Source organism: Mustela erminea, chromosome 9 (assembly GCF_009829155.1).
Source record: "Mustela erminea isolate mMusErm1 chromosome 9, mMusErm1.Pri, whole genome shotgun sequence".
NCBI lineage: Eukaryota > Metazoa > Chordata > Mammalia > Carnivora > Mustelidae > Mustela > Mustela erminea.
Genome location: NC_045622.1, coordinates 99,700,950 through 99,726,503, shown reverse-complemented (window position 1 = coordinate 99,726,503; position 25,554 = coordinate 99,700,950). Strand labels below are relative to the sequence as shown.

The following is a 25,554-nucleotide window of genomic DNA, read 5'->3' as shown; positions in this document are numbered from 1 at the left end:
TATACATTTCTAAAATGTATATTATTTTCTTGTGTGGTACATAGAAAATATTTTCTAATTGGTTGTATTACCAGTATAATTTACATTGTATTATGTATATTTTAAGGGAGCTATAGCTCCTATTTATGTTTGTTTTCCTTGAAATCTTCCAATACAAAGATAGTTCTTGTGGAATTAAATATAACTTTTGTTTTCAGAAATTTAGATTTTTATGTTGAATAGCTTTTAATGTTCTACTTTTATAAGAAGAATTAAGCTCCATTGTGATAAGTCCTAACTATTCAAACCATCTCAAAAATTTCAGACTTCACATGACTTAAACTGAAATTTGGCCTGAGCAATCATGTGGTCATGTATATTGACACAGAAACCTTTGTATTCCAATTTATGAATCAAAAACTTGGTTTAAATAGTTTGATCTTTTATCCCAGATATATGCAATTTTAAAGTTATTTTATTAAACATTAGAGTGAACAGATCACAGACTGCCAATTGACAGATTATCATAGACTTATATGTGATACTACTATTGAACAACTCATCAGTACTCTAAAAAGAACTAATGAACATTTCTGGCTTTACATTGTATCCCAGAACAATTTAACATTGATTAACTTCTTGACTGTCTCCTTCACATCTTTGTTCCTGAGGCTGTATATCAGTGGGTTCAGCATGGGGATGACCACAGTGTAAAACACAGAAGCCACCTTGACCATGAGCCATGAACTTTTGGAATCAGGAACACAATAGAGGAAGAGGATGGTCCCATGGAAGATTGTAATAGCAGCCAGGTGGGAGGCACACGTGGAGAAGGCTTTGTGGCGTCCCCCTGTTGAAGTCATCCTCATGACAGTGACAAAAATGAAGACATAGGAAGTAAGAATGATCATCAAGCTGCTTATTTCATTAAACGTGGCAGAGACTAAAATTATCTTCTGGCTCATGTAGGGGTCAGAGCAGGACACAGAGACGATCGCAGCATGCTCACAGACAAAGTTATTTATGAAGTTAGTCCCACAAAAAGATAAGGTCATCAAAAAATATGTGTATGTTAAGGAGCAGGCAATACCCCAGAAGTATGAGGTACCCACCAACAGGGAACAAAGCTTCTGAGACATGACAATCATGTAGAGAAGAGGTTTACAAATGGCCACAAATCGGTCATAGGCCATCACAGCCAACATGAATGTTTCTGTCACCACAAATACGCATGCAAAGAAGAATTGCATGATGCATCCTATGAAAGAGATGGTTCTGTCTTCCACAACCAAGTTTTCTAATAGTTTGGGTGTAACTACTGTAGAGTAACAGAAATCAACAAAGGACAGATGGCTGAGGAAGTAGTACATGGGGGTGTGAAGTTTGGGATTGATCTGGATAATCATGATCATGCCCAGATTTCCCAGCACAGTGACTGTATAGATTGTCAGGAATATCAGGAAAAGTGGCATCTGGAGTTCCGGGTATTCTGAGAAGCCCAAGAGAATGAAAGTGGCTTCAGCACTCTTGTTTTCTTGGTTCCTGTGGACAAAACAAGAAAACTGATTCAGAGAAATGAGAAGCAAAATCTGGATAAGACAGATTAAAATGAGTAAATGATGAGAAACTTAGTGATTATCCATAAATAGTATTGTAGAAAATACTTGATTTCAACCTTTAGTTTTAAAGTTAGAAAAATGACATATCAGATAAAAGGTTAGTATCCAAAAAACATAAAGAACTGATAAAACTCACTGCCCCCCCAAAGAAAAACAAACAATCTAATTTTAAAAAGGGTAAAAGACATGGACATTTCTCCAAAGAAGACATACAGATGATCAACAGACACATGAAAATATCCTCTACATCACTCTTCATCAGGGAAATACAAATCAAAACTACAATAATATACACCAATCAGAATGGCTAAAATTAACAATGCAGGAAACAACAGAGAAAGGGGAAACCTCTTGCATCATTGATGGGAATGCCAACCATTGTGACCACTCTGGAAAACAATATGGAGGTTCCTCAAAGATTTAAAAAAATAAAACTAACCTCTGATCCAGTGATTGCAGCACTAGGTATTTACCCAAGGGATTCATAAATACTAATTTGAAGGGATTCATACCCCCCTGATCTGATGCTTATATCGGTATTATTAAGAAGAGCCAAATTATGAAAGAAGCCCAGATGTCCATTGACTGATGAATGGTTAAAGAAGATGTGATCTATATACAATTAAATATTAGTTGGCTAAAAAAAGAATGAAATCTTTCCATTTGCAACAACATGGATGGAGCTAAAGAGTATTATTCTAAGTGACATAAGTCAACCAGAGAAAGACAAATGATTTCACTCATACGTGGAATTTAAGGAACAGAACAAATGATCACAGGGGAAAAAAGGAGAGGGGCAAACCAAGAAAGAGACTCCCAACTACAGAGAACAAACTGATGGTTAGCAGAGGGGAGGTGGGTAGGAGGACGGGTTAGATAAACGATGGAGATTAAGAGAGTTGTGACGAGAGCCCGGTGTGGTAGGTAAGTGCTGAATCCCTTGTCTTGGAGGAAATACATATCCTAAGTTTCTATGAGCTCTTCCCTCCCTAACCTGTAAAACTGTGAAAACTTAGAACTCAAAAGAAAATTAATGACCCGGAGAACTGACTTTTTTTTTTTTTTTTTTTAACTATTGTTGCTGCAATTATTTTTGAATTCTCTTTCCAGTTAATTTCTACTCAGTCACACATTATCTCCCCATATTTTAGCTATGTCCTGCAGATGAATAACATACTTGATCAGCCACATTTACCTAGTTACGGAAAATTGTAAAAAATCTATTACTCTGGAAAACAATCTGAGGGTTTAGGAGGGGTGAGGGGTGGGGGCTTGGGTGACCCTGGTGGTGGGTATTATGTAGGTTACGTATTGCATGGAGCACTGGGTGTGGTGCATAAACAATGAATTCTGGAACCCTGAAAAGAAATTAAAAAAAAAAATGTATTACCCTTTCTTGGTGTATTACAATGTAATACACCTTTCTTGGTGTATTACAATATCAGGTATTTAGCAAAATGTGTGAAGAAACAAACTTACTTATAATAGGTACAGACTATTTTTATTATGGCGGAGATCTTTTTATCACATTATCATCAAACTTAGTCTACCATAAAACCTCCAAAGATGGGCCACTGCTTCCTGAAGTATACAGTGTGATTATTATTTGGCTAGGGATTTTCTTTTTGGCTTTGAGATGGTTTCATAAACATAAAGATAATCTTTCTAATGCCCTATTCTCTTAATTTCTTGATCTTTTACAATAATTTTACCTCCACATGATCCTTTAGCCATAGCCATAGTCATACTCTTCATGCCATTATCAAAAAGTGTAAGTCCTCAAAAATACAAATTTCATCTTCATCTGTAACATACTTGTATTTTGCTTCTTTTTAAATCATTTACCATTTTAACACTGTCTGTTTCACAGCAAAATAAATTTGTGAAAGCAAATTTGGGACACTAAAACAAGACTGAGTATTCAATAACATTTACTGAATAAAGAAAACACAATCATGTGAATGAGTGAACTCTAGACATATAATATACATGCATTGAGGTGAAAGCTTATAATAATGCTAAAGAACTTAGGCTTGTCTATTAAATCAGCATCATACACAATACACTGGGACACATCTTGAGTTCTACAAAACAAGTACAAACAGTGAAACCCCAAGGGACTGAAACTTCCTTAATTAGCATAAAATGGGGACTTGGGGGAAGGAAGCGCTGAATTCTTTTCTGAAATCGTCCCATATTACTCCAAAATGACTGAACTGCCTTTTTCTGCCAATGCAATTATTCTCAAAGCCACTTTCTGACCACTTCCTGAAATATGAAATAGCACACAGCATAGAAGGGTAGACCATTCCACATAGAATTCTGGGAAAATTCTACGTCTTATTATGAGCTGAAATTAAAGTCTCTGTAGTTTTCACTCAGTTGTTATGACTTTATCCTCCTCTGCACTTAAAAGTGTGTGGGAAAGCATATATAAAGATATCATTCCCACACCCCTGCACTTTTTTCTCCAATTGCTCTTTTAAGAGTCCTTTGATACTCGTGACTTCATCTTCCATCACAGTAAGCATCACTTCCTGGATATATTTTTCAATTTAATATAAAACTGGTTAAGTGCAAATTCCATAACCAAACATACCTCTTCCAAAATCTGTATTAGTTCCATATGGCCGTGGCAAGAAAATCTGAGCACTTCAGGATGGAAGGGGAAATCATCACCATCACAGATAAGTATTAGTGGAAGGCTGTTATCTCCCACTCCCCTCACCCATTCTGTCTATACTTCCAGCCTTTCAGTCTGGCAACCATCAGTTTGTTCTCTGCATTGATAGGTCTGATTCTGCTTTTTGTTTGTTTACTCATTTGCTTTGTTTTTTTGGATCCCACATATGAGGGACATCATGTGGTATTTATCTTTCTCAGTCTGACTTCTTCCACTCAGCATCATACACTCTAGCCCCATTCATGTATGATATTCTGATATGCTCGTGGTGAGTGCAGCATAGCACAGAGGTGTTGACTGTATTGTACACCTGAAACTAAGCCAATGCAACATGGTAGGTCAACTATACTGAAATTAAAAAAAAATTAAAAGAGAAAGAGAAATATAATTTCTAATGTATATTTAGCTCACTCTTTATTATTATTTATTTATTTATTTATTTATTTTTAGTGCATCTCTTTCCCACACATATGGCTTTCCACTCCACTTCCTCACTCTGTATTTATACTAATAGACTTGGGGTCAAAGTTCACAGTCCCCCATTTAGCTCTAAGAAATGTGCACCATGTTCAGCTGACTGACAGCACAACATGCTGTGCATACTCACTCCCTCCTTTCCAGGGACATCTGTCATGCTTTCTCATTGCATGAGAAAACATCCACTGTGTACTTAGCACCATAAGGGACAGTTTAAAAACTATAAAATTACAAAATAGGGGCCTTAGCTTCAAAATTGTTTTTCTCCTGGGAATTATTCTGAGGAATGATACATATCACAAACGATATATTACAACATATGATTCTTATTGTTATTAAAATTTAATTTGTGTTTATAAAGACAGATAATATCATGATCCAGAAGAACTGAAATGTCCTTTTTAGTGATAACAATTTGGTGAATAATAATAAAGGTGGTTAAAGATAAAGAACTGAGTATTTCAACTTAGCTGAACTAAGTCTCAGGGATATAGTTGAATTTACATGTTGTGTTTGTCTTCTACAAAGATTATTGGAACACATTATTTTCTTTCTAAAGTAAAATAAAATAAGAATGAATCAACTCACCTGAATGCAGAATAATTTGGCTTATTCATTTACTGATGTTTATTTCACTGTGATTAAAGGACTCCAGGAAACTTCTTGTTGAGAATTCAACTTAAAAACAGATAGCAACAAACATGAAAAAAAATAGTTAAAAAAAAGTCTACAGTATATTGTAATTAATATTTCACGGAAATGGTTTTGTCCCCTCTAGTCTATTAAAAATAAACTCAGAAGACAGAGAAAGAGAGACCAAAAAGCTGAATCCTAGGACCAAACTTATCTTACATATATGCCACTAGGACCTTAGGGGTGTCAACCCTTGAGAATATCACTGATACTGCCCTGGAGGGCACAAACACAACAATTAGATGAGGTAATGTCCCATGTGACATTTTGGTGATATATATTTGTTATGAAGACTGGAGAGTCATTTCATCATGAACTTTTACCCATTGATCATATGGCTGTGTTGGTTTATCCATTGATCATATGGTTGTGTTTCTTTGTTTGTTCTTTTTTTTTTTTTTTTTTTTTTAAGTATGTTCCCACACTCAGCATGGAACCCAACACAGGGCTTGAATTCACAATGGAGATCAAGATCCTTAATCGACTAAATCACCCAGAAGCCCCTCCATTGGTCTTTTAAAAATGTTGAACCAGGGGTGCCTGGGTGGCTCAGTGGGTTAAAGCCTCTGTCTTCCGCTTAGGTCATAGTGTCCTGGAATCGAGTCCCACATCTGGCTGTCTGCTCAGCGGGGAGCCTGTTTCCTCCTCTCTCTGCCTGCCTCTCTGCCTACTTGTGATCTCTGTCTGTCAAATAAATAAATAAAATCTAAAAGAAAAAAAAATGTTGAACCAGACAATGTATCCTAGGGGGTATAGCTCAGTGGTAGAGCATTTGACTGCAGACAATGTATCCTGAAATATCTGTAAAATACAGAAATGTACAAAGGAAAAGCCAGCTGCTGTGCAACAATCCAGAGATAAATACTCTTAATCTTTGTTGTATTTGTGGATTTCCCTCTCCATAAGGTTAGGTATATATTTATCAGTGTGTATCTGGATATAAAATTTATACAGTAAGTACCATATTGTATAATTATATTATTTATTATCTTTTTAAAAGTTAACATCATATTTATAACATTCATTATAAAAAGTAATTATATTTCCCTTTCTATGAAAACCGTTGATTTTTTTAAGCTAATAACAGTTTGCCTCCTTCTTACAAATGGGACCACGGTACTCTTCAATGCTTACATTTATTATTGAAACTGAAAAAAAGCTATTACTCTATTTTTCATTTTATAATCTGTGTGTATGGAGAGAATGATATATTAATTAAGGTGTTGCCTTGTCTTAACATACCAACATCTCAATCTTCTATGGTGGAAAAAAAAGCGTTTCTTTTCCTTACAAGTGAAACAAAGAGAATATCCACTAGATGGCAGGATGATACCATAATTTAAATCAAGACGTTAAAGAATTAGAGAAACTAGACCAGGATCATACGGGAAAGGGGGGAAAAATGAAACAAGGGAGGGAGACAAACCTTAAGAGACTCTTAATCTCAGGAAACAAACTGAGGGCTGCTGGAGAGGACAAGGGTGTGAGGGATAGGGTGGCTGGTTGATACACATTGGGGAGGGTCTGTGCTGTGGTAGGCACTGTGAACTGTGTAAGACTGATGAATCACAGACCTGTACCCCAAAACAAACAATACATTACATGTTAATTTGAAAAATAAGCAAATAAACACAATAAAACCTCTGTATTTGCTCTAAAGACAGGAAGAGAAACAAATAGAAAACATGTTCATAGCTTGAATATACCTTGAGGATTGTTCATTCCACATACTTTACCTTAGGAGATAAGGGAACAAATGTTCAAAGATGATAAATCACTTGACCATATGTAAGTTCTGACTCACCTTTATCCTTGTTTTCACATTTATTAATTTTGAGCTAGAGGTATTGTGTGTTGGCTTTTGATCACTTACACACTCACAGAGTTTGGGGACTAAAGAATGTTATCAGTCAATTGCAATTTACTTGTAATAAGTAAATACATAAATCAAAGAAGTATTAATAATATTTAAGGATTTTAGCATAAGGGTAAAAATCCTTACAAAAATACAAACCTTCCTAAAAACAAAGAGCAAACAAAACAAACTAAATGGTGAAATAAACATTTATCCATTAATATATACACATGAGTGTCATATCCACATACATATATATGCATGTATATGATGTAAAATATCAAGTCTGACATAATACATTATGAAATGGAAACAGAACATATTGATTGTATTAATAGATTTAACGACAAAGTTAAATCCAACACTGTTCTATATACCAGAGAAACTCACAAGCAGAAAGATTCAGCAAAGTTAAAATTAAGAAATAAATTAGTGATTTCTAAATTAGTTTCTTTGTTCTCACAGAAAACATTGGACTGATTTGAGGCCTTTGAAATTTGTTGTGGTTTGCTTTATAATCCAGCAAACAATCAATTGTAATAAATTCTCTATGTGCACTGAGAAACACGTGTGTGTTTTATTTTTATTGGGAGTCATATTCTGTAAAAGTTAGCTGAGTCAAATATGCAAATTATGTCATTTAGAACTTCTATATTCTTAGACATCATGTTTTCTTGTTTATTCCCTAATTGAAAAAATATGTTAAAATCCCACACAATGATGGAGGGCTTTTCTATTTCTTCTTCCAGTTCTGGATTTTTTTTTCTTTACTTATTTTGAAGACCTGTTCTTGAGTGCATGGACACTCAATTGTAATCTCTTCTTACTAGGCAAATCCCTATATCATTGTGAAATAATCCTCTATCTTTAGTAATTTTATTTTACTTAAAACCTATAATGTCTTATATTATTATAATTGCATGAGCTTTCCTTAGGTAGTTTACTTTGTATACATTTCTAAAACATTTAAAATATATGAACACATGCAACATTTACCAGAACATTTATCAAACTATAAAACCCACAGAAATATATTTATGTTCACCAAACAATATGGCAAGATTCTTCATAATGTCATTATTAATAATACTTATAAAACTTAGAAAGCCCTCAATATTTTTATGAATAAAATTTGAGGTATATTTATTCAGTGAGTCTTATACTACAAAGAGAATAAAGGAATTTGCAAACAACAAGATGAATAAATGTTATATACAATGCTGATTGAAGGAAGTTAGATACAAAAACTTAAATAAAATAAAAAAGACATGTTCTATATAGTTTCATTTATAAAAAGTTTAAAAGAGTGAAACAAACTCAATCGCAAGAGGAAATTTGGAAGAAACTCAAACACTTGAAGGTTAAAGAGCATCCTACTGAAGAATGAATGAGTCAACCAGAAAATTAAAAAAGAATTTAAAAAATTATGGAAACAAATGAAAATGAAAACACACTATTCAAAACATTTGGGATGCATCAAAGGCAGTCCTAAGAGGGAAGTACATAGCAATACAAGCCTTTCTTAAAAAATTAGAAAAGTCTCAAATACATGAGCTAAACTAACACCTAAAGGAGCTGGAGAAAGAATAGCAAATAAAGCCTAAACCAAGGAGAAGAAGAGAAATAATAAAGATTAAAGAAGAAATCAATGATATAGAAACCAGAAGAGCAGTAGAATAGATCAGTGAAACTAGAAGCTGGTTCTTTGAAAGAACTGATAGGATCGATAAACCCCTAGCCAGACTTACCAAAGAGAAAGGAGCCAAATTAATAAAATCATGAGTGAAAGGGGAGAAATCATTATCAATATAAGGAAATACAAGTAATCTTAAAAACATATTATGAACAACTGTACACCAACAAATTAGGCAATCCGAAAGAAATGGGTGAATTCCTGGAAACTTGTAAACTACCAAAACAGGAACAGAAAGAAAAAAAAAATCTGAACAAACATAACATAACAGCAAAGAAATTGAAGCAGTAATCAAATATCTCCCAACAAATAAGAGTTCTGAGCCAGAATGGCTTCTGAGGGGGAATTCTACTGGTCATTTAAAGAAAAGCTAATATCTGTTCTTCTTTTGAAGAAGAACTAATACCTGTTCTTCTTCAAAAAATGTAAGGGGAAGGAAAACTTCCAAACTCATCCTATGAGGCCAGCATTACCCTGAACCCCAAACCAGAAAAATATCCTATCAAAAAGGAGAATTACAGACCAATATCCCTGATGAACATGGATGTAAAATTCTCACCAAGATATAATCCAATAGGATCCAACAGTATGTTAAAAGGATCATTCACCATGACCAAGTGGGATTTATTCCTGAGCTGCAAGGGTGGTTCAACATTTGCAAATCAATCAATGTGATACATCACATTAGTAAAGGAAAGTACAAGAACCATATGATCCTTTCAATTAATGCAGAAAAAGCACTTCACAAAGTACAGCATCCTTTCTTGATTAAAATTGTCCACAGTGTAGGGATAGAAGTAACATACATCAATATCGTAAATGACATTTGTGAAAAGCCCACAGTGAATATCTTTCTCAATGGGGAAAAACTGAGAGCTTTTCTCTTAATGTTAGGAACATGACAGGGATGCCTACTCTCACCATTATTGTTCAACATAGTACTAGAATTCCTAGCCTCAGCAGTCAGACAACAAAGAGAATAAAAGACATACAAATTGGAAAAGAATAAGTTAAACTCTCACTCTTTGCAGATGATATGGTACTCTATGTAGAAAACCCAAAACACTCCACTCAAAAATTGCTAGAACTCATACAGAAACTCAGCAACATGGCAGGATACAAAATCAATGCACAGAAATCAGTTGCATTTCTATACACTAACACGTAGACAGAACAAAGAAAAATGAAGGAATTGGCCCCATTTACAATTATACCCAAAACTGTAATATACCTAGGAATAAATCTAACCAAAGAGGTAAAGGATCTGTACACTACAAACTACAGAACACTTAGAGAAGAAATTGAGAAAGACACAAAAGAGTTAGGAAAGCATTTCATGCTCATGGATTGGAGGAATAAATATTGTTAAAATGTCTATGCTATCCAGATGAATTTCATCCCAAGCCCTATAAAATACCATTGACATTTTTCACAGAGCTGGAAAAAATAATCATAAAATTTGTATAGAAAAGAAAAGACCCCAAATAGCCAGAGGAACATTGAAAAAGAAAACCAAAGCTGGTGCCATCTCAATGTCAGACTTCAAATTATATCACAAAGCTGTAATAATCAGGACAGTATGATACTGGCACAAAAACAGAGACATTGATCAATGCAACAGAATAGAGAATCTAGTAATAGACCCTCAACTCTATGGCCAACTAATCTTATAAAGCAGGAAAGAATATCCAATGGAAAAAGGACCGTCTCTTTAATAACAGTGCTAGGAAAAGTGGACAGCTATATGCAGAAGAAGGGACCTAGACAATTTTCTTACACCATACACAGAGATAAACTCAAAATAGATGAAAGATCTACATGTAAGACAGGAATCTATCAAAATCCTAGAGGATAACACAGACAGCAATACCTTGACCTTGGCCACCACAACTTCTTGCTAGACATGTCTCCAAAGGCAATAAAAACAAAAGGAAAAATGAATTATTGGGACTTCATCAAGATAAAAAGATCTGGGATGCCTAAGTGGCTCAGTTGGTTAAGCAGCTGCCTTCAGCTCAGGTTATGATCCCAGGGTCCTGAGATCGAGTCCCACATCAGGCTCCTTGCTCCACAGGAAGCCTGCTTCTCCCTCTGCCTCCGCCTGTCACTCTGCCTGCCTGTGCTCTATCTATCTCTCTGACAAATTAATTAATTAATTAATTAATTAAAAAAAAAGAAAGAAAGAAAGAAAAAAGTCCTGCACAGCAAAGGAAAGAGTCAACAAAACTAAAAGTCAACTTACGGAATGGGAAAATATATTTGAAAATAACATATCAGATAAAGAATTAGTATCCAAATCTATAAAGAACTTCTCAAACTCAACACCCTCCCCCCAAAAAAAAACCAAACAATGCAGTCAAGGAATAGGCCAAAGACATAAACAGATATTTCTTCAAAGAAGACATACAAATGGCCAACAGACCCATGAAAAAATGCTCCACATCACTTAGCATCAAGGAAATATAAATCAAAACTACAATGAGAAACTACCTCATATCAGTCAGAATATCAAAAATTAACGACAGGAAATAACAAAAGTTGGCAAGGATGTAGAGAAAGGAGAACCTTGTTTCACTGTTGGTGGGAATGTAAGCTGGTACAGCCACTCTGGAAAACAGTCTGGAAGTTTAAGACTTTAAAAATAGAACTACCTTATGACCCAACAATTGCACTACTAGGTATTTACCCCAAAGTTACAGACGTAGTGATCTGAAGTATCAAAGTTCATAGCAGTAATATGCACAATAGTCAAGCTGTGGAAAAAGCCAAGATGTTCATTGACAGATGAATGGGTAAAGAGGATGGGATATATATATCTATAAACAATGGGATATTACTCAGTCAACAGAAAGGATGAATACTTACCATTTACAGGGACATGGATGGAATGGGAGGGTGTTAGGCTAAGTGAAGTAAGTCAGTCAGAGAAAGAAAATTATCACATGGTTTCCTCACATGTGGAATATAGAAAGAAAGAGGTTCATAGGAGAAAAGAAGGAAAACTGATTGGGAAGTCATCAGAGAGGGAGAAAAGCCATGAGAGACTTAACTATAGGAAACAAACAGCGTTCCTGGAGGCGCGGTAGGTGGGGGGATGGGGTAATTGGATGATGGGCATTAAAGAGGGTATGTGATGTGATTATCATTGAGTGTTATACACAACTGATAAATTATTGAATGTTACACCTGAAACTAGTGATGTACTACATGTTGGTTCATTGAATTTAAACAAATAAACGGTAGATAAAGGTCTTAAATATTTCTCAAAAAAAAAGATGTATAAATGGGGGAAAAAAAACACATGAATACGCTCACCATCATTATTCACTAGAGCAGATCAAAACCACAAAAAGAAACCATTTCACACTAAGATGGCAATAATAATAATAATAATAATATAGGTGTGGACAAAGATGTCTAGAATTTTGAACACTTATACAGTGCTAGTGGGAATTTAACTGGTGCAGCCACCATAGAGTAGGGTCTGTTGGTTTCTCAAAATGCTATAAGTAAAATTGCCATATAACACTACTAGTTATATGCCTAAAATAATTAGAATTAGGGACTCAAATAGATATCTGTATATCAATGTTCACACTTGATCTTAGCCAAAAGGCCGAGAAGCAATGTATATCAATGTTCATGGCAGCATTATGCACAATAGGCTAAAGGTGGAGACAACCCAAGCATCCACCTACAGGTGATGGATAACAAAATGTGTAATATGCATACAATGGATTACTATTATTCCATAAAAAAATGAAATTCTGACACATATGTCAATATAGATAAACTTTAAAACTATCACGCTATGTGAAGTAAGCCCTATGCAAATGGACAAATATTATGAGATGCTCTTACACGAACTATCTAGATGAGGCAAATTCATGGAAACAAGTAGATCAGAGGATACCAGGACAGAGAAAAAGAAGATGGGTACATAGTGTCTGTTTGAGATGATGAAAAAGTTTTGGAAATACACTTTGGGGATCATGGCCTAACACTATAAATGTAATTAATGCCCCTGAATTATGCACTGAAAGTTGCTGAACTGCCAAATTTTATCTGTAAACAAATGTAGGGAATATGTCCTATGCCTCTTGAGAAAAATTGTATCCAAGAAGATATGGTTACTGAGAAATCAATTATAAGCCAAAAATAAAGCAAGAAAAAAAAGAAAAGAAAAGAAAGAAAGAAAGAAAAGTCTTGGGAATTATCTCCCATTCCAGGGATGAGTTGTATAAGGAGATTACTTGAATGTTTTGTTTTGTTTTTTTATTTGGTTTTTTTTTACAATTTTCATTGTGTTACGTCAGTCACCATAAAATATATCATTAGTTTTTGATGCAGTGTTCCAAGATTCACTGTTTATGTACAACACCCAGTGCTCCATGCAATACGTGCCCTCCTTAATACCCACCACCATGCTCACCCATCCCTCTACTCCCCTTCCCCTAAAACCCTCAGTTTGTTTCTCAGAGTCCACAGTCTCTCATGGTTCATCTCCCTCTGAAATTTCCCCCAATTCACTTTTCTTTTCCTTCTCCTAAGGTTCTCCATGTTATTCCTTATATTCCCAAAGTAAGTGAAATCATATGATAATTGACTTTCTCTGCTTGACTTATTTCACTCAGCATAATTTCCTCCAGTCCCCTCCATGTTGAACCAAAAATTGGGTATTCATCCATTCTTTTTTTTTTAATTTTTTATTTTTTATAATATTATAATATATTTTTGTATTCATCCTTTCTGATGGCTGAGTAATACTGCGTTGTATATATGGACCACAACTTCTCTACCCATTCATCTGTTGAAGGGCATCTCAGTTCTTTCCAGTTTGGCTATTGTGGATGTTGCTGCTATGAACATTGGGGTACAGATGGCCCTTCTTTTCACTACATCTGTATCTTTGGGGTAAAGGCTCAGTAGTGCAATTGCTGAATCATAGGATAGCTCTACTTTTTGTTTTTTGAGGAATCTCCACACTGTTTTCAAAGTGTCTGTATCAACTTGCATTCCCACTAGCAATGTAAGAGGGTTCCCCTTTCTCCACATCCTCTCCAACATTTGTTGTTTCCTGCCTTGTTAATCTTTGCCATTCTAACTGGTGTAAGGTGGTATCTCAGTGTGGTTTTGATTTCAATCACTTGGATGAATTTTTGACAGAAAAAGCAACAGTCACGTAAGGACTTTGACAAGGAAAACAAAAAAAGAAAACTTTTTTATCAAAAAGTTTTTTTTAGGGGTGTGTATGTGGCTTGGGTGGCTAAGCACCTGACTTTTGCTCAGGTCATAATCTCAGGGCCCTGGAATGGAGCTCTGCATTGGGCTCCCTGCTCAGTAGTGAGTCTTCTTCTCCCTGTCCGTCTGACCCTCCTCCCACATGTGCTGGCTTGGTCTCTCTTTCTTTCTCTCAAGCTAATAATAATATCTTAAAAAAAAAATATGGGGCACCTGGGTGGCTCAGTGGATTAAGCCTCTGCCTTCAGCTCAGGTCATGATCTCAGGGTCCTGGGATCTAGCCCCTCGTTGGGCTCTCTGCTCAGCGGGAGCCTGCTTCCCCCTCTCTCTCTGCTTGCTGCTCTGCCTACTTGTGATTTCTGTCTGTCAAATAAATAAAATAAAATCTTTAAAAAAATATAAAAAATAAAAAGTTTTTATTAGACAACAGGAGATGCCCACTGGAATATTCAGTCTACTCTGCAAACTGTAAAATGAGGCAACATTAATGTTTCCTTCTATCTACAGCCCAGAGTTCTCTTCTCTTTATAATTATTTCTGAAGTGCCAGGTCTTTCAAGTCATTGGAGTTTCTGTATAACTATTCCCATATTCAATGGAATATGAGCTGGTCTTAGTTTCCATATACACACTGGAAAAATTTGACTTGATTAAAAGAAATATTTTTAGGTATTGTAATAAATTTAAAACATTATTCAACATTAAAAAAAAAAAGTTCAGCTTTACATTGGTCAAATTATCCCAGTGGGAATTTCTAACCTCACAGATAGACTGCAATAAATTTCAGCAGGTTAGATATCTCCCAGGTAAAGCTGGTTGGGAATTAGACAAGAACCATGTATATTGTCTTTCTTTTCATTTCCCTCAGAGAATGCCATAAAATTGGTATTCGAGGATCAATAAAGAATAGCTGCCAACATAAATGCTGAAAATACCAGTTTCTTCATCTACTGAGTATTAAAATATAACTGGGAAGACTCTTGAATTTGCTTTAGGAGAAAACTAGACATCTTATCTTGGAGAGAAGGTAAGTTGTAGCTTTAGGATTCTTTGGAATGGTCTACAAAATGAAACTTATTAAGAGATTCATTGACTTTATTGGTTGATTCTGAGTGTGGTAAATTTGAATCATTGCATGTACCCTAGATGTAAGCCAAACACCTGGTGACTGGGATACAAGTTAAGTTTTATTTAACCAACCCATAATGATTCACTGGCCTTAGATCAGTACAAAATATTATTTTAGAATTTATTGTTAAAATATCAATTTAATGATTATTTATGTCTTGACTGATGTTTATTAGAAAACTTTGGCCATAATTTGTATATTCAAAGCTATTGAAAGTATTGCTTCCTCTACTTGGTAATATAGAACATCTCTTGGGGTTACATATTTTTGATATACTCCATATATGGTCATTTACCCTTTCTGTGTCTATTGCATAAAGGAAATCAAAACATCATAGTGCTTTTTTTTTTCACGATGAGATAATTTCAGGTGAAATAAATAAAACAGAAAGTGGTTTGTATTTTGGTGAAGGGTACATAGAAAATATGAAAAGGAAAACTTAAGAAACAGAGTGTATCAAATGACTATTCCTACTTCTTGTTGATAGTCTAGGTCGTATTTGCAGTCTGTGTTTTTCAGTTTTGTATTTAAACACCACCTAGTCTGATTCTGCCAAATCTCGGCTATCTGTTAAAATAGGAAATGAATAAAAGATGATCTTCATATGCCTCCAGCATTGTCAAAAGAATGGAGAATAAAGTACAGCCAGGTTTATATCTGTGCATTTTGGGGACCACCAAGGGAGAAGACCACCCCTTTTGGGGAAGGTGGCATGAGTATTAACATATATTAACATATAAGACTCAAGAGTATCATCTCCACAGTAAGCCAATGGACTAAGTAAGGAATGAGGGACTGTTGCCAGAAGATTTATGTGACTATCGAACAATTTTTACAACAAACATGTACTGGTAGAATCAAAATCTAATGGCTTCCTCTCTATATCTATCATTTGGAAGTAAATTTGATTACAAACATTCTGTATTTTATAACTCCTCAATATAAGAAAAATGATAATGATAATGATATATAATTAAAATGAACTTCCATTCCATTCTTTTAAACATTGAAAGTAAATTTATTCATTAATTTTGTAAATGCAAACTAATTACTTAAAATGAGCAATCTATAATATACAGCTACAGAGAGGAATGAAATGGAATAAATATTTTAATACATGCTGGGGCCAGCTGTCATCTAGTTGATTAAATTATAAATGTATTATCTTATTCATTGAATTCATGAGTTAATTAACCAGTCACAGTCTTAAACTATGGAAGAATCCAATAACTATCTTACTAAATAAGAACTTAAGTGAAGCAGAGATGACTTCAGGCTTTTGCCCATCAAGCACAGTACCTGGCACATAGCAAGCATGAATTCATTCCTTCCTTCATTCATTCATTCATTTGACTTTTTCCAAAGCGACAGAAGATAAAATTTATCTAGGGAAGAATACTTACGTTTAAGCCTATAGGCACGACTGGAGATTTCTGCCTGCCACAATATGTAAAGGAAACTGTGAATAGGGAGTTTAAAAGTAGCAAGTTATGAAGTATCCACGGAAAGAGATCTATCTGCTCCTTTCAGGGAGAAAGGCCGTTTTGTTGACTGTGCAAATTAACTTACTTGACCTGAAGAGAGATAAGAGAAACAAAACCCTGAAGCTGTACCAGTAAATTTATTCTGTGTGTTTGGAAGAAAGGCAATGAGCCATCCACAGCCAGCTGCTGACTCCTCCTAACTGAGGTCAGAATCATGGGCACATCAGTCCCAGAAGTTTCCTTAAAGATCCTGTTTAACACCACAGTTCACTTAGGGTTAAACTGAATCCATAAAAGGAATACAGCATATTAACATCATCCAGTTAAGAAATAATAGAGCCAGATGAAGGAGATAATGTTTTGTTCTATTTTACAAACAGCCCAGTGTTTCAAGGGATATCTACTGACACAGTGATATTATTATCTATGTTTTTAAAATACGAAATGAATCTTATCTTACATAGGAGTCATGCCTTCTTAACTTTCTATAGAAATACTTGAAAATAGGGGAAATGATATTTTCAAGTGATTCAGGAATATAGATTATAGTTTTTGAGTCATGTATGAAATATACTTTGCATTTTGAAAAATAATTTAAATAATAAGTCTTTTTCACATCTTTTTCCCCCACCTTTCTAACAAAGTAGACTGGGTGAATTCACATGGTTATACTTTTTAAAAGTATAGTGTATTTTGTCTGAACTATTTGCTAAAACAAAATAATCTGCATTTTAAAAAGTCTTACTTATTTTTCCTGATAATACCTAGTCATTCTATGTATTTTCCACTTTGGGTCTGAAAGCATACTTTCAACAAAATTGCACTTGCATCATATTTTTCAAATGTGATTTAATCTGTTCCCTGACAAAAAGTCCCCTGCAGATTAGATCTAGCAGAATTTTAGACTGTCATTAAAAGAAAAAATATCGAGGGAAACTTGGTATATGATCATCTCATATAACAAATTAATCATGAAGTAAAGACTAGACTGTAATTAAAACTTTAACTTGCACTTCCTTTCTCTAAATCACAAGAATAGAATTTTTGAAAGAAGTTATACTAGAGCACTGAATTCTTTTAAGTTATTGGGAATATTTTTAAAAGCCCAAAATGTACTTGTTAATTGAATGAGATGGTTTATTTGACCACTATCAATACTCCTTCTTCAGATACCAAAATATCAGTTTGTGGCAATCGATGTTAACTCTTACACACTAGATAGATTTATATGTTTTTCTTTTCAAAACCCTACTTTAGGAGTATATGTACATAAATTTGAATAGGCAAAGGGAAGGGAAGGGTTATAGTTTTGAAAATCAATTGCAAATATATTGGTGTTGAATTTATGAATAATTAACACAAAATGTTTTAAATATGAAGTTTCAATGTTCTATAAAGCTAAAGCAGAGAATCGATGGTGTAATTTAGTAGGAAGTTGAAAGCTTATTTCTCAAAAATTCTTCCTTAGTCTCTCAATGACATTTGAAAGTCTACCAGTAGAAAGGTAATTCTCTGTCCTGAGAGTTAAAAGTTGTTACCAAAGAGACATTAATAGAACTGGTTGTACATTATTAGTGAGAGGGAAGTAAATTCAATGGGAGTGAAAGAAGAAAGGAAGAAAGAGATGTTAAGACTGGCAGTGTGCCAAGTGTAAGGGAGCACACACTTTCAAGATGGGTGGTTAGGAAGAAGTAAACAATTTATGTAAAACAATTAAAAAGAAGTTAGTTTGTGCAAGTGAGTAGGGCACTACAAGGAGACTCTAAAATCCAAACTATACCTACTACCATTATCCTCAAATTCCTTGATTAATGTCAAAGGCATTTGAGATGATAGTGTTTTGAAAAATAGAGATATTCATACTTCTCTTGTTATCCATTTATTGACTATGAAATATAATCAATCCTTCATTTGTATTCAGTATATTTTCAAAGTAAAATTAGGTATATTTTCAAAGTAAACACAAAAGAAATATAACTCATTATACCCATATATAAATACCTCACAGTTCTGAATATATTGGTTGGTTTTTCTATTTATTCCCTTTCCCCATGGAACATAAGGCAGGAAATTTCTCCCATATTATATTATTTACCGACTATACTAATTAAATTTGCATTTTTGTGTGTTTTTTTCTCAATGTTTCATTTGTGTGTCTATTTTCTCAGTAATAATGAGAACAGCAAAGATATTTTTTCTTTCTTTAAAAATACCATTTTTGTAATTTTATTGAGACATAATATCTGGTGACGTTTTATAGTACATCTTAAGAATTATTACATAATGCAGCATAGTTTGCAATGTTAGTCTTCACCTTGGGCACCTAAGATGTTTATCACTAATTAATATTTTCAAGAAAGGGACAAAAAGACCTCCAAAAAGCCTTCATTGATAAAATTTAGATTTCTATTTTCTTCAACCTTTGAATGCTTTCCATTACAATCTGCTCCTTACCAAAGAGTGATATGTCTCTTCATATTTAAATATATATCATAAGCATTCATAATTTATCTAATTTCAGGGGGCTACAAACCGGTCTGGATCATGGAAAATAGGAATAACATCACAGAATTTATTCTTTTAGGACTTTCACAGAAAAAGGAAATAGAAGTCCTCTGCTTTTTACTGTTCTTACTTTGTTACATTGCAATTTTGACCGGAAACCTGCTTGTCATGATTTCTATCGCCTGCAGTCACCTTATTAACCATCCAATGTATTTCTTCCTGAGTTTCCTATCCCTGGCAGACCTTTGCTACACTTCCACTGTGACCCCCAAGTTAATCATTGACTTGCTGGCAGAAGAGAAGGTCATTTCCTACAATGGGTGCATGACACAGCTCTTCACCATGCACTTCTTTGGGGGTATCGAGGTCTTCATCCTCACGGGGATGGCCTATGACCGCTACGTGGCCATCTGCAAGCCCCTGCACTACACCTTGATCATGAGCAGGTGGAAGTGCGACGCCATGATTGCAGCTTCCTGTTTTGGTGGATTCCTACATTCCTTTGGGCAGTTTCTCCTCGCCATCGTTTTACCCTACTGTGGCCCCAATGAAATAGATCACTTCTTCTGCGATGTGTATCCTTTGCTGAAGCTGGCCTGCGCGGATACAAGCAGGATCGGTCTCCTAGTCGTGGCCAATTCGGGACTGATGGGTCTGGTGACTTTTGTGGTGCTGCTGGTATCGTATGCTGTGATCCTATATACTGTCCGGTCCTACTCTGCAGAGAATCGTCACAAAGCTCTTTCCACCTGCAGTTCCCACATCACTGTGGTGGTTCTCTTTTTTGCTCCTTTGCTCTTTATTTATATTCGACCAGCAACTACCTTACCAGAAGACAAAGTGTTTGCGCTTTTCTATACTGTCATTGCGCCCATGCTCAACCCTCTCATATACACACTAAGAAACATGGAGATGAAGAATGCCATAAGGAGACTTTGGAGCAGGGTCACGGGGAGTAAGGACATAAATTGAAAGGCATCCCTGACTTTCGCCACCGAGTTTGTTGAATAAGTGATTTCTCTACTCTGAAACCTTTAAAATGCATAATGCTTGCCTCTGTGTCTTGTGTGTAGCAAGGTATGTATTGCCAAATATGACCAAAAGATTAGAATTCCCCAGATTTACCAAGGCTCCTCTCTGCTGTGCTTTCTTTTCTAGTTTTCCTATTTATATCCTCTCTGACCCAATGATCCTTTGTGAAACTAACTTAGATATTTATCAGCAGACTGTCCAAGGCTGAGTGCCCCCCATATTAACCCTACAAGTCTACATAGCTCATTTTGGGGTATGGTTGCATTCAATGAAGCCAATTCTAGTCACTAAACATTGCCAAAAAACAAACAAACAAAAATAAACAAAAACAAAAACCTGAACTTTTTATTTGCATCTATTATAGAATATCCTAACATGTCTAATTCAAGGGCCACAACACTATTTCTCAAAAAGTCTCTTTCTATTCTGATCATTTTGTAGCCAGTGGCATTCTGGCGCATCTCACATGCCCAACACCAGCAGTTCATCCCAAGCCCCATATCAAAACTTTTTCTTGTGCTTTAAGGCACGTGTTCTCCTAGCTCCATCATATATAAACTAACTGCACCTCCCTGTTTAACTCTAGCAACTCCCTCTGCAGATGTGTGGTGTAAAGATGGGAAAAACTGAGGAACTTTCACATGTTAATGTCACATTCTTGTTACTGGTGAACTTACATTTCTCTCAGAACTTACATTTTCTCAGCAGCTCTCAGAATGCTTTTTAGCACTGTAAAAGTTAAAGGCAGGTTTGGTTTTTGTTTGTTTGGTTTTGGCTTTAGTTTTAGAGGTAGAAAATTAAAGAAGAAAATTAAAATTTGCACCAAATCAGAAAGGGCTAGGATTAAGATCAGTCCACTGGATAATTAATTAGAATAGAGGAGAAAATCAAAAGTTGTTTGGAAAATCTTTCAGATATGAAATGCTTGCAGAAGTATTTGTTTCAGGCTGTGATGGGTTACTATTTATTGTTGAGGTTTTCCTAAAATGGGTGGAGAACATCAGAAAAATAGCAGATTGCTGTGACTCAGTTTAAAATACCCAACGAATGGAAGTGAAAACATCACAAGCTAAAAATTCTTGGAAAATAACCGACATACTTTCTTAGTTGTTCTTCATCTAATTCTTGACAGCTATACCAGAGCTCCTACGAAGTGATGTGGGATACAAGGGCAGAAGAAAAATGATTTAACTTCCTTACTACCTACAGCCTATTGACAGACAAGTCCTTGAAATATGCAGAGTGAAATTTTTTGAGGAACTCAGCTGCTTTTATGCTAATTACCTTGCTAAGTGCAAAAGGCAATCTTAACCCAACCATAGGACCCTGTAAGTCTGTCTACCTTAGCATGAAAGAATTCCTTTGGAAACTTCCTTTATCTCTACCCACCAAGGTGTATGTTGGTTATCATCCTCAGAGCATGTGACCCATTGATAAAGATCTGAAGAGTTTCCTGACTGAGATTTTACTGAACAGTAACAAATGACCTTTCCTAACAATAGCCAGCCCCTCAGCATCCAGAAAACCTTGTTTCCAAAATACCCAGAGGGCTTTTGCTATCCTTAACCCCTCCCCAACTTGAAAGTATATAATGAGCCCCTCCTCATAACCCCAGGGCAGCTCTTTCTGCTCCTGGGTCCTGTTCTTATGCTTTAATAAAACCAACTTTTTTTGGAACAAAAGGCGTCTCAAGAATTATTTTCTGGCCATTGGCTTCAGATATCACATATGTTCAAAACTACATCAGAAGGACTTGAACAGGTGCGTGTCAGAGAATAGCAGCAGAGCTGAAATGTGAAAGATCACTTTCTGGTATAAGGAGAATCTCTGGGGTTCCTGGGTGGCTCAGTGGGTTAAGCCTCTGCCTTTGGCTCAGGTCATGATCTCAGGGTCCTGAGATTGAACCCCACATCGGGCTCTCTGTTCAGCGGGGATCCTGCTTCTCCCTCTCTTTCTGCCTACTTGTGATCTATCTGTCAAATAAGTAAATCAAATCTTTAAAAAAAAAAAAAAATAAGCAGAATCTCTGGCAAGAAGACCAGAAAAACCATGAACTTTGATATTGTTTCAGAAGCTCTTCCAGGCTAGTCAGACTTGTAGTATTGAAAAGTAAATTTTCTCACCTTCTCAAGACCATGTCTTTCTCATCACTTCATTGGTTCTCCTGCTGTTCTCGGCAAGAGCAATTATTCTTCCTCTAATAGGATCTCTAATAGGATCATTGATATCCGCATAAAACTGTAGGGAAAAATGCTGAGATTCTTTGAAATTTAGTGGATGTTCTTTGTAGTTCTTCCATTCAGATTATCTACCTTTCATTGCCTCTGACTAGGATATTTTACAGTGCTATAGAGATAGAAATTACCTCACAGAAAATAATAGTAATGCCAATAATGCCTGTCCCTAGAAATGCAAATTATGTCCAATGAAATGCAATTGATTGGAGTCTTGTGGGTATTTTTCTAGCTTTGCATCCACTTGTAAATTCATCTCAGCATTCTTTCCCAGACTATAAATGTGTGGAACACATTGTTGTTGTTTAAACCAGTGATAACATCTTACTGGTTTCTGCGTTCAGTACTGAGCTTGATGAAACCTTTGATGTGTTTGTTCATTATTTGTATAAAAATTATGATTATATCGTCTTTTAAAATTTATTCTTTATCATATGGTTTCACTTATATGTGAAACATAATGAATAGCATAGAGGATATTAGGAGAAGGAGAAGGAGCTAAAAAATGAAGTGGGTTGGTGGGCGGGGGGGGGGGGGGGAGGGAGTCAGGGGAGGTGATGAACCATGAGAGACCATGGACTCCAGGAAACAAACTGAGGTTTCTGAGGGGAAGGGAGGTGGAAGAATGGGTTAGCCTGGTGATGGGTATTAAGGAGGGCATGTAGTAATGACCACTGAGTGTTAAATGCAAACAATGAATCATGGAACACTACATCAAAAACAAATTTAGTACTGTATGGTGACTAATATAACATAGTAAAAAATAAAAAATAAATAATAAATAATAGAATTTATTCTTTAACAAAATGAACTTTCTTTCATGTAAAATAAAACAGGGACACCTGGGTGACTCAGTCGGTTAAGCATCTGCCTTCAACTCAAGTCATGATCTCAGGGTCCAGGAATGGAGCCCCATGTTTGGCTCCCTGCTCAGCGTTGAGTCTGTTTCTCTCTCCCTCTGTACCTATCTCCATTCTTGCTCTCTCTCTCAAATAAATGAATAGAATCTTCATCAAAAAAAGAAAATTACATTTGTATGTTAATTCAAGAAATTGCTGTTTTTTGCTCCTGATCCAAATCTTTGAGATCTGATTCTGTCAGTGTTTATTTTATGGCTTTAATTAAGGTTATATGATTTTCTTCCTATTCATCCACAGCTTCTCTTAGTAAAATGTATTCGTAAATAACTTATTGGTTTTTTACTATTGTAAATAGAACCTCTTATTTCCTTTTCTATGTATATCCATAGGTTAAATACAATCTATTTATTTAGTGTATACATATCTTAGATCTATGTTACCAATGTTCTTATTAATTCTAGATATTTTTACCATTTTTTTCCATTTCATAGAATTACAATCTACCCCATTTTATAGATGAATAAAGCTATCTCACAGAATATTCGTGTCTTTCTCACTAAATTAATAGCAAAAAATTTATCTTTAATTCTCTGTTCAGAGGATGCTTCACCAAATCATAGCAGTGGCTGATTTAAAAAAACTCACATAGAGATAAACTTGTTTCTAGCCTGAAAGCACAATATTGTAATTTTATAAGATACATTATTTACTTCTGGAGCATATAAACATATGTAAAAATCTCACCAGGAAAATTTCAGCCTGAAGGGAAGAGACCACAAACTAAGTTGGGAAACAATGAAGGAGTTTTAACACTACAACACGTGATCCTTAGGGCACTGAGATAAACTTAAGAGAAGGGAGAATTTAATGCTATGGTCAAGGAACTGAGGAAATGGGGTCTGGAATAATATAATTGTGTAAATTTACCAAGCTCTGAATCAAACCTCTCCAACACTATTTTGAAAACAGAAAAAGAGGAAAAGTGAAAACAAATGTTACTTAAAAATGAACAGATTGTACTCATTTCTCTTTCGTAAAGGATAAGGTGTTAGAATTCAAAGCTTTCCCAATTGTTTTGTATTCAGAATACAGTGAGCTAGAATTGACGAAACTTAATTTAGTGAGCAAAAGTAGACACAGAGGAGAGTAGGGAGTAATGAGTTCAATGAAGAAAGTAGATATTGGCATAGAGCACGGGGAGTTATACACAAACAATAAATCATAGAAACGACATCAAAAACTAATGATGAAACAAAACAAAACAAAACTAAACTAATTATGTGTTGTATGGTGACTAACATAATAAAAAAAATTAAAAAGATGAAAATAGAACAAAATGGTAAAGGTAAGGTACTTGTAAGAGAACTTCAATATTGAAAAGTTTTAAAATACTTTACTATAATTAAAATACCTTTATTACTTTAGGCCATAAGAAAGTCTCCCAGAAACAGTAGAAGAGTTGGTGCTTGAAACCAGACATTCTGGGTTTAGAGGCCCCCACACCTCCCAACACACTTATTGCCTAGGTAGGGTACATAATAATTAATATTTCTAATAAATAAATTGAGATATACTGTAAGAATTATAAGTCTTTGAGTTATTACATTCAGAAAACAAAGGACATTTCCACTAAAGATAACTTAAGTTGAAATGAGGAATAATACCTGAAAATTAAAAATCTGAGCATGCAGATGTCTTGAAATATTCCTGAAATTTGGAAAAAAAACTGTAAAAATGGATGCATTCATAGACATTTGCTATTTAAATCAATTTCAATAATAAGTAAAAAGATCTAACAAGATTTCAGGCAGACAATAAAGACAAAGTATACTTTTTAAAAGTTCCTTAAATCATGTAATTGCAGTTTTAGAATGAATCAAAAGACAAGATTTTTTAAGTATAAAAAGGGTGAGAAAATACAAGTGTCTTGTAGAATTACTTAAACATTAATTCAAGAGATAAGCAAGTAGCATTATCTGTATAATATAAAACAGTCAGAGATTTACTATTTAATAAAGTTTCCATAAATTAAAAGAAAAAATACTAACAGCACCCTGTTCTGCGTTTTTGA

At 34.9% G+C, this 25,554-nt stretch overlaps 2 protein-coding genes and 1 pseudogene across 2 annotated transcripts; 1 reads left to right on the top strand and 2 right to left on the bottom strand.

Moving 5' to 3' along the window:
* Window positions 1-578: 578 nt before the first annotated feature.
* On the bottom strand, window positions 579-4,506 carry LOC116600054 (olfactory receptor 5D13-like). Its single transcript, XM_032360034.1, has 2 exons — window positions 4,488-4,506; window positions 579-1,513 (listed from the first exon to the last, which is right to left on the bottom strand). The coding sequence occupies exons 1-2, from the start codon at window positions 4,504-4,506 to the stop codon at window positions 579-581; spliced, it is 954 nt and encodes a 317-aa protein (XP_032215925.1).
* Window positions 4,507-12,484: 7,978 nt separating this feature from the next.
* LOC116600509 lies at window positions 12,485-12,627 on the bottom strand (annotated as a pseudogene).
* Window positions 12,628-19,396: 6,769 nt separating this feature from the next.
* On the top strand, window positions 19,397-20,329 carry LOC116599913 (olfactory receptor 4P4-like). The gene has a single exon (XM_032359853.1). The coding sequence runs from the start codon at window positions 19,397-19,399 to the stop codon at window positions 20,327-20,329; it is 933 nt and encodes a 310-aa protein (XP_032215744.1).
* The last annotated feature ends 5,225 nt before the right edge of the window (window positions 20,330-25,554 follow it).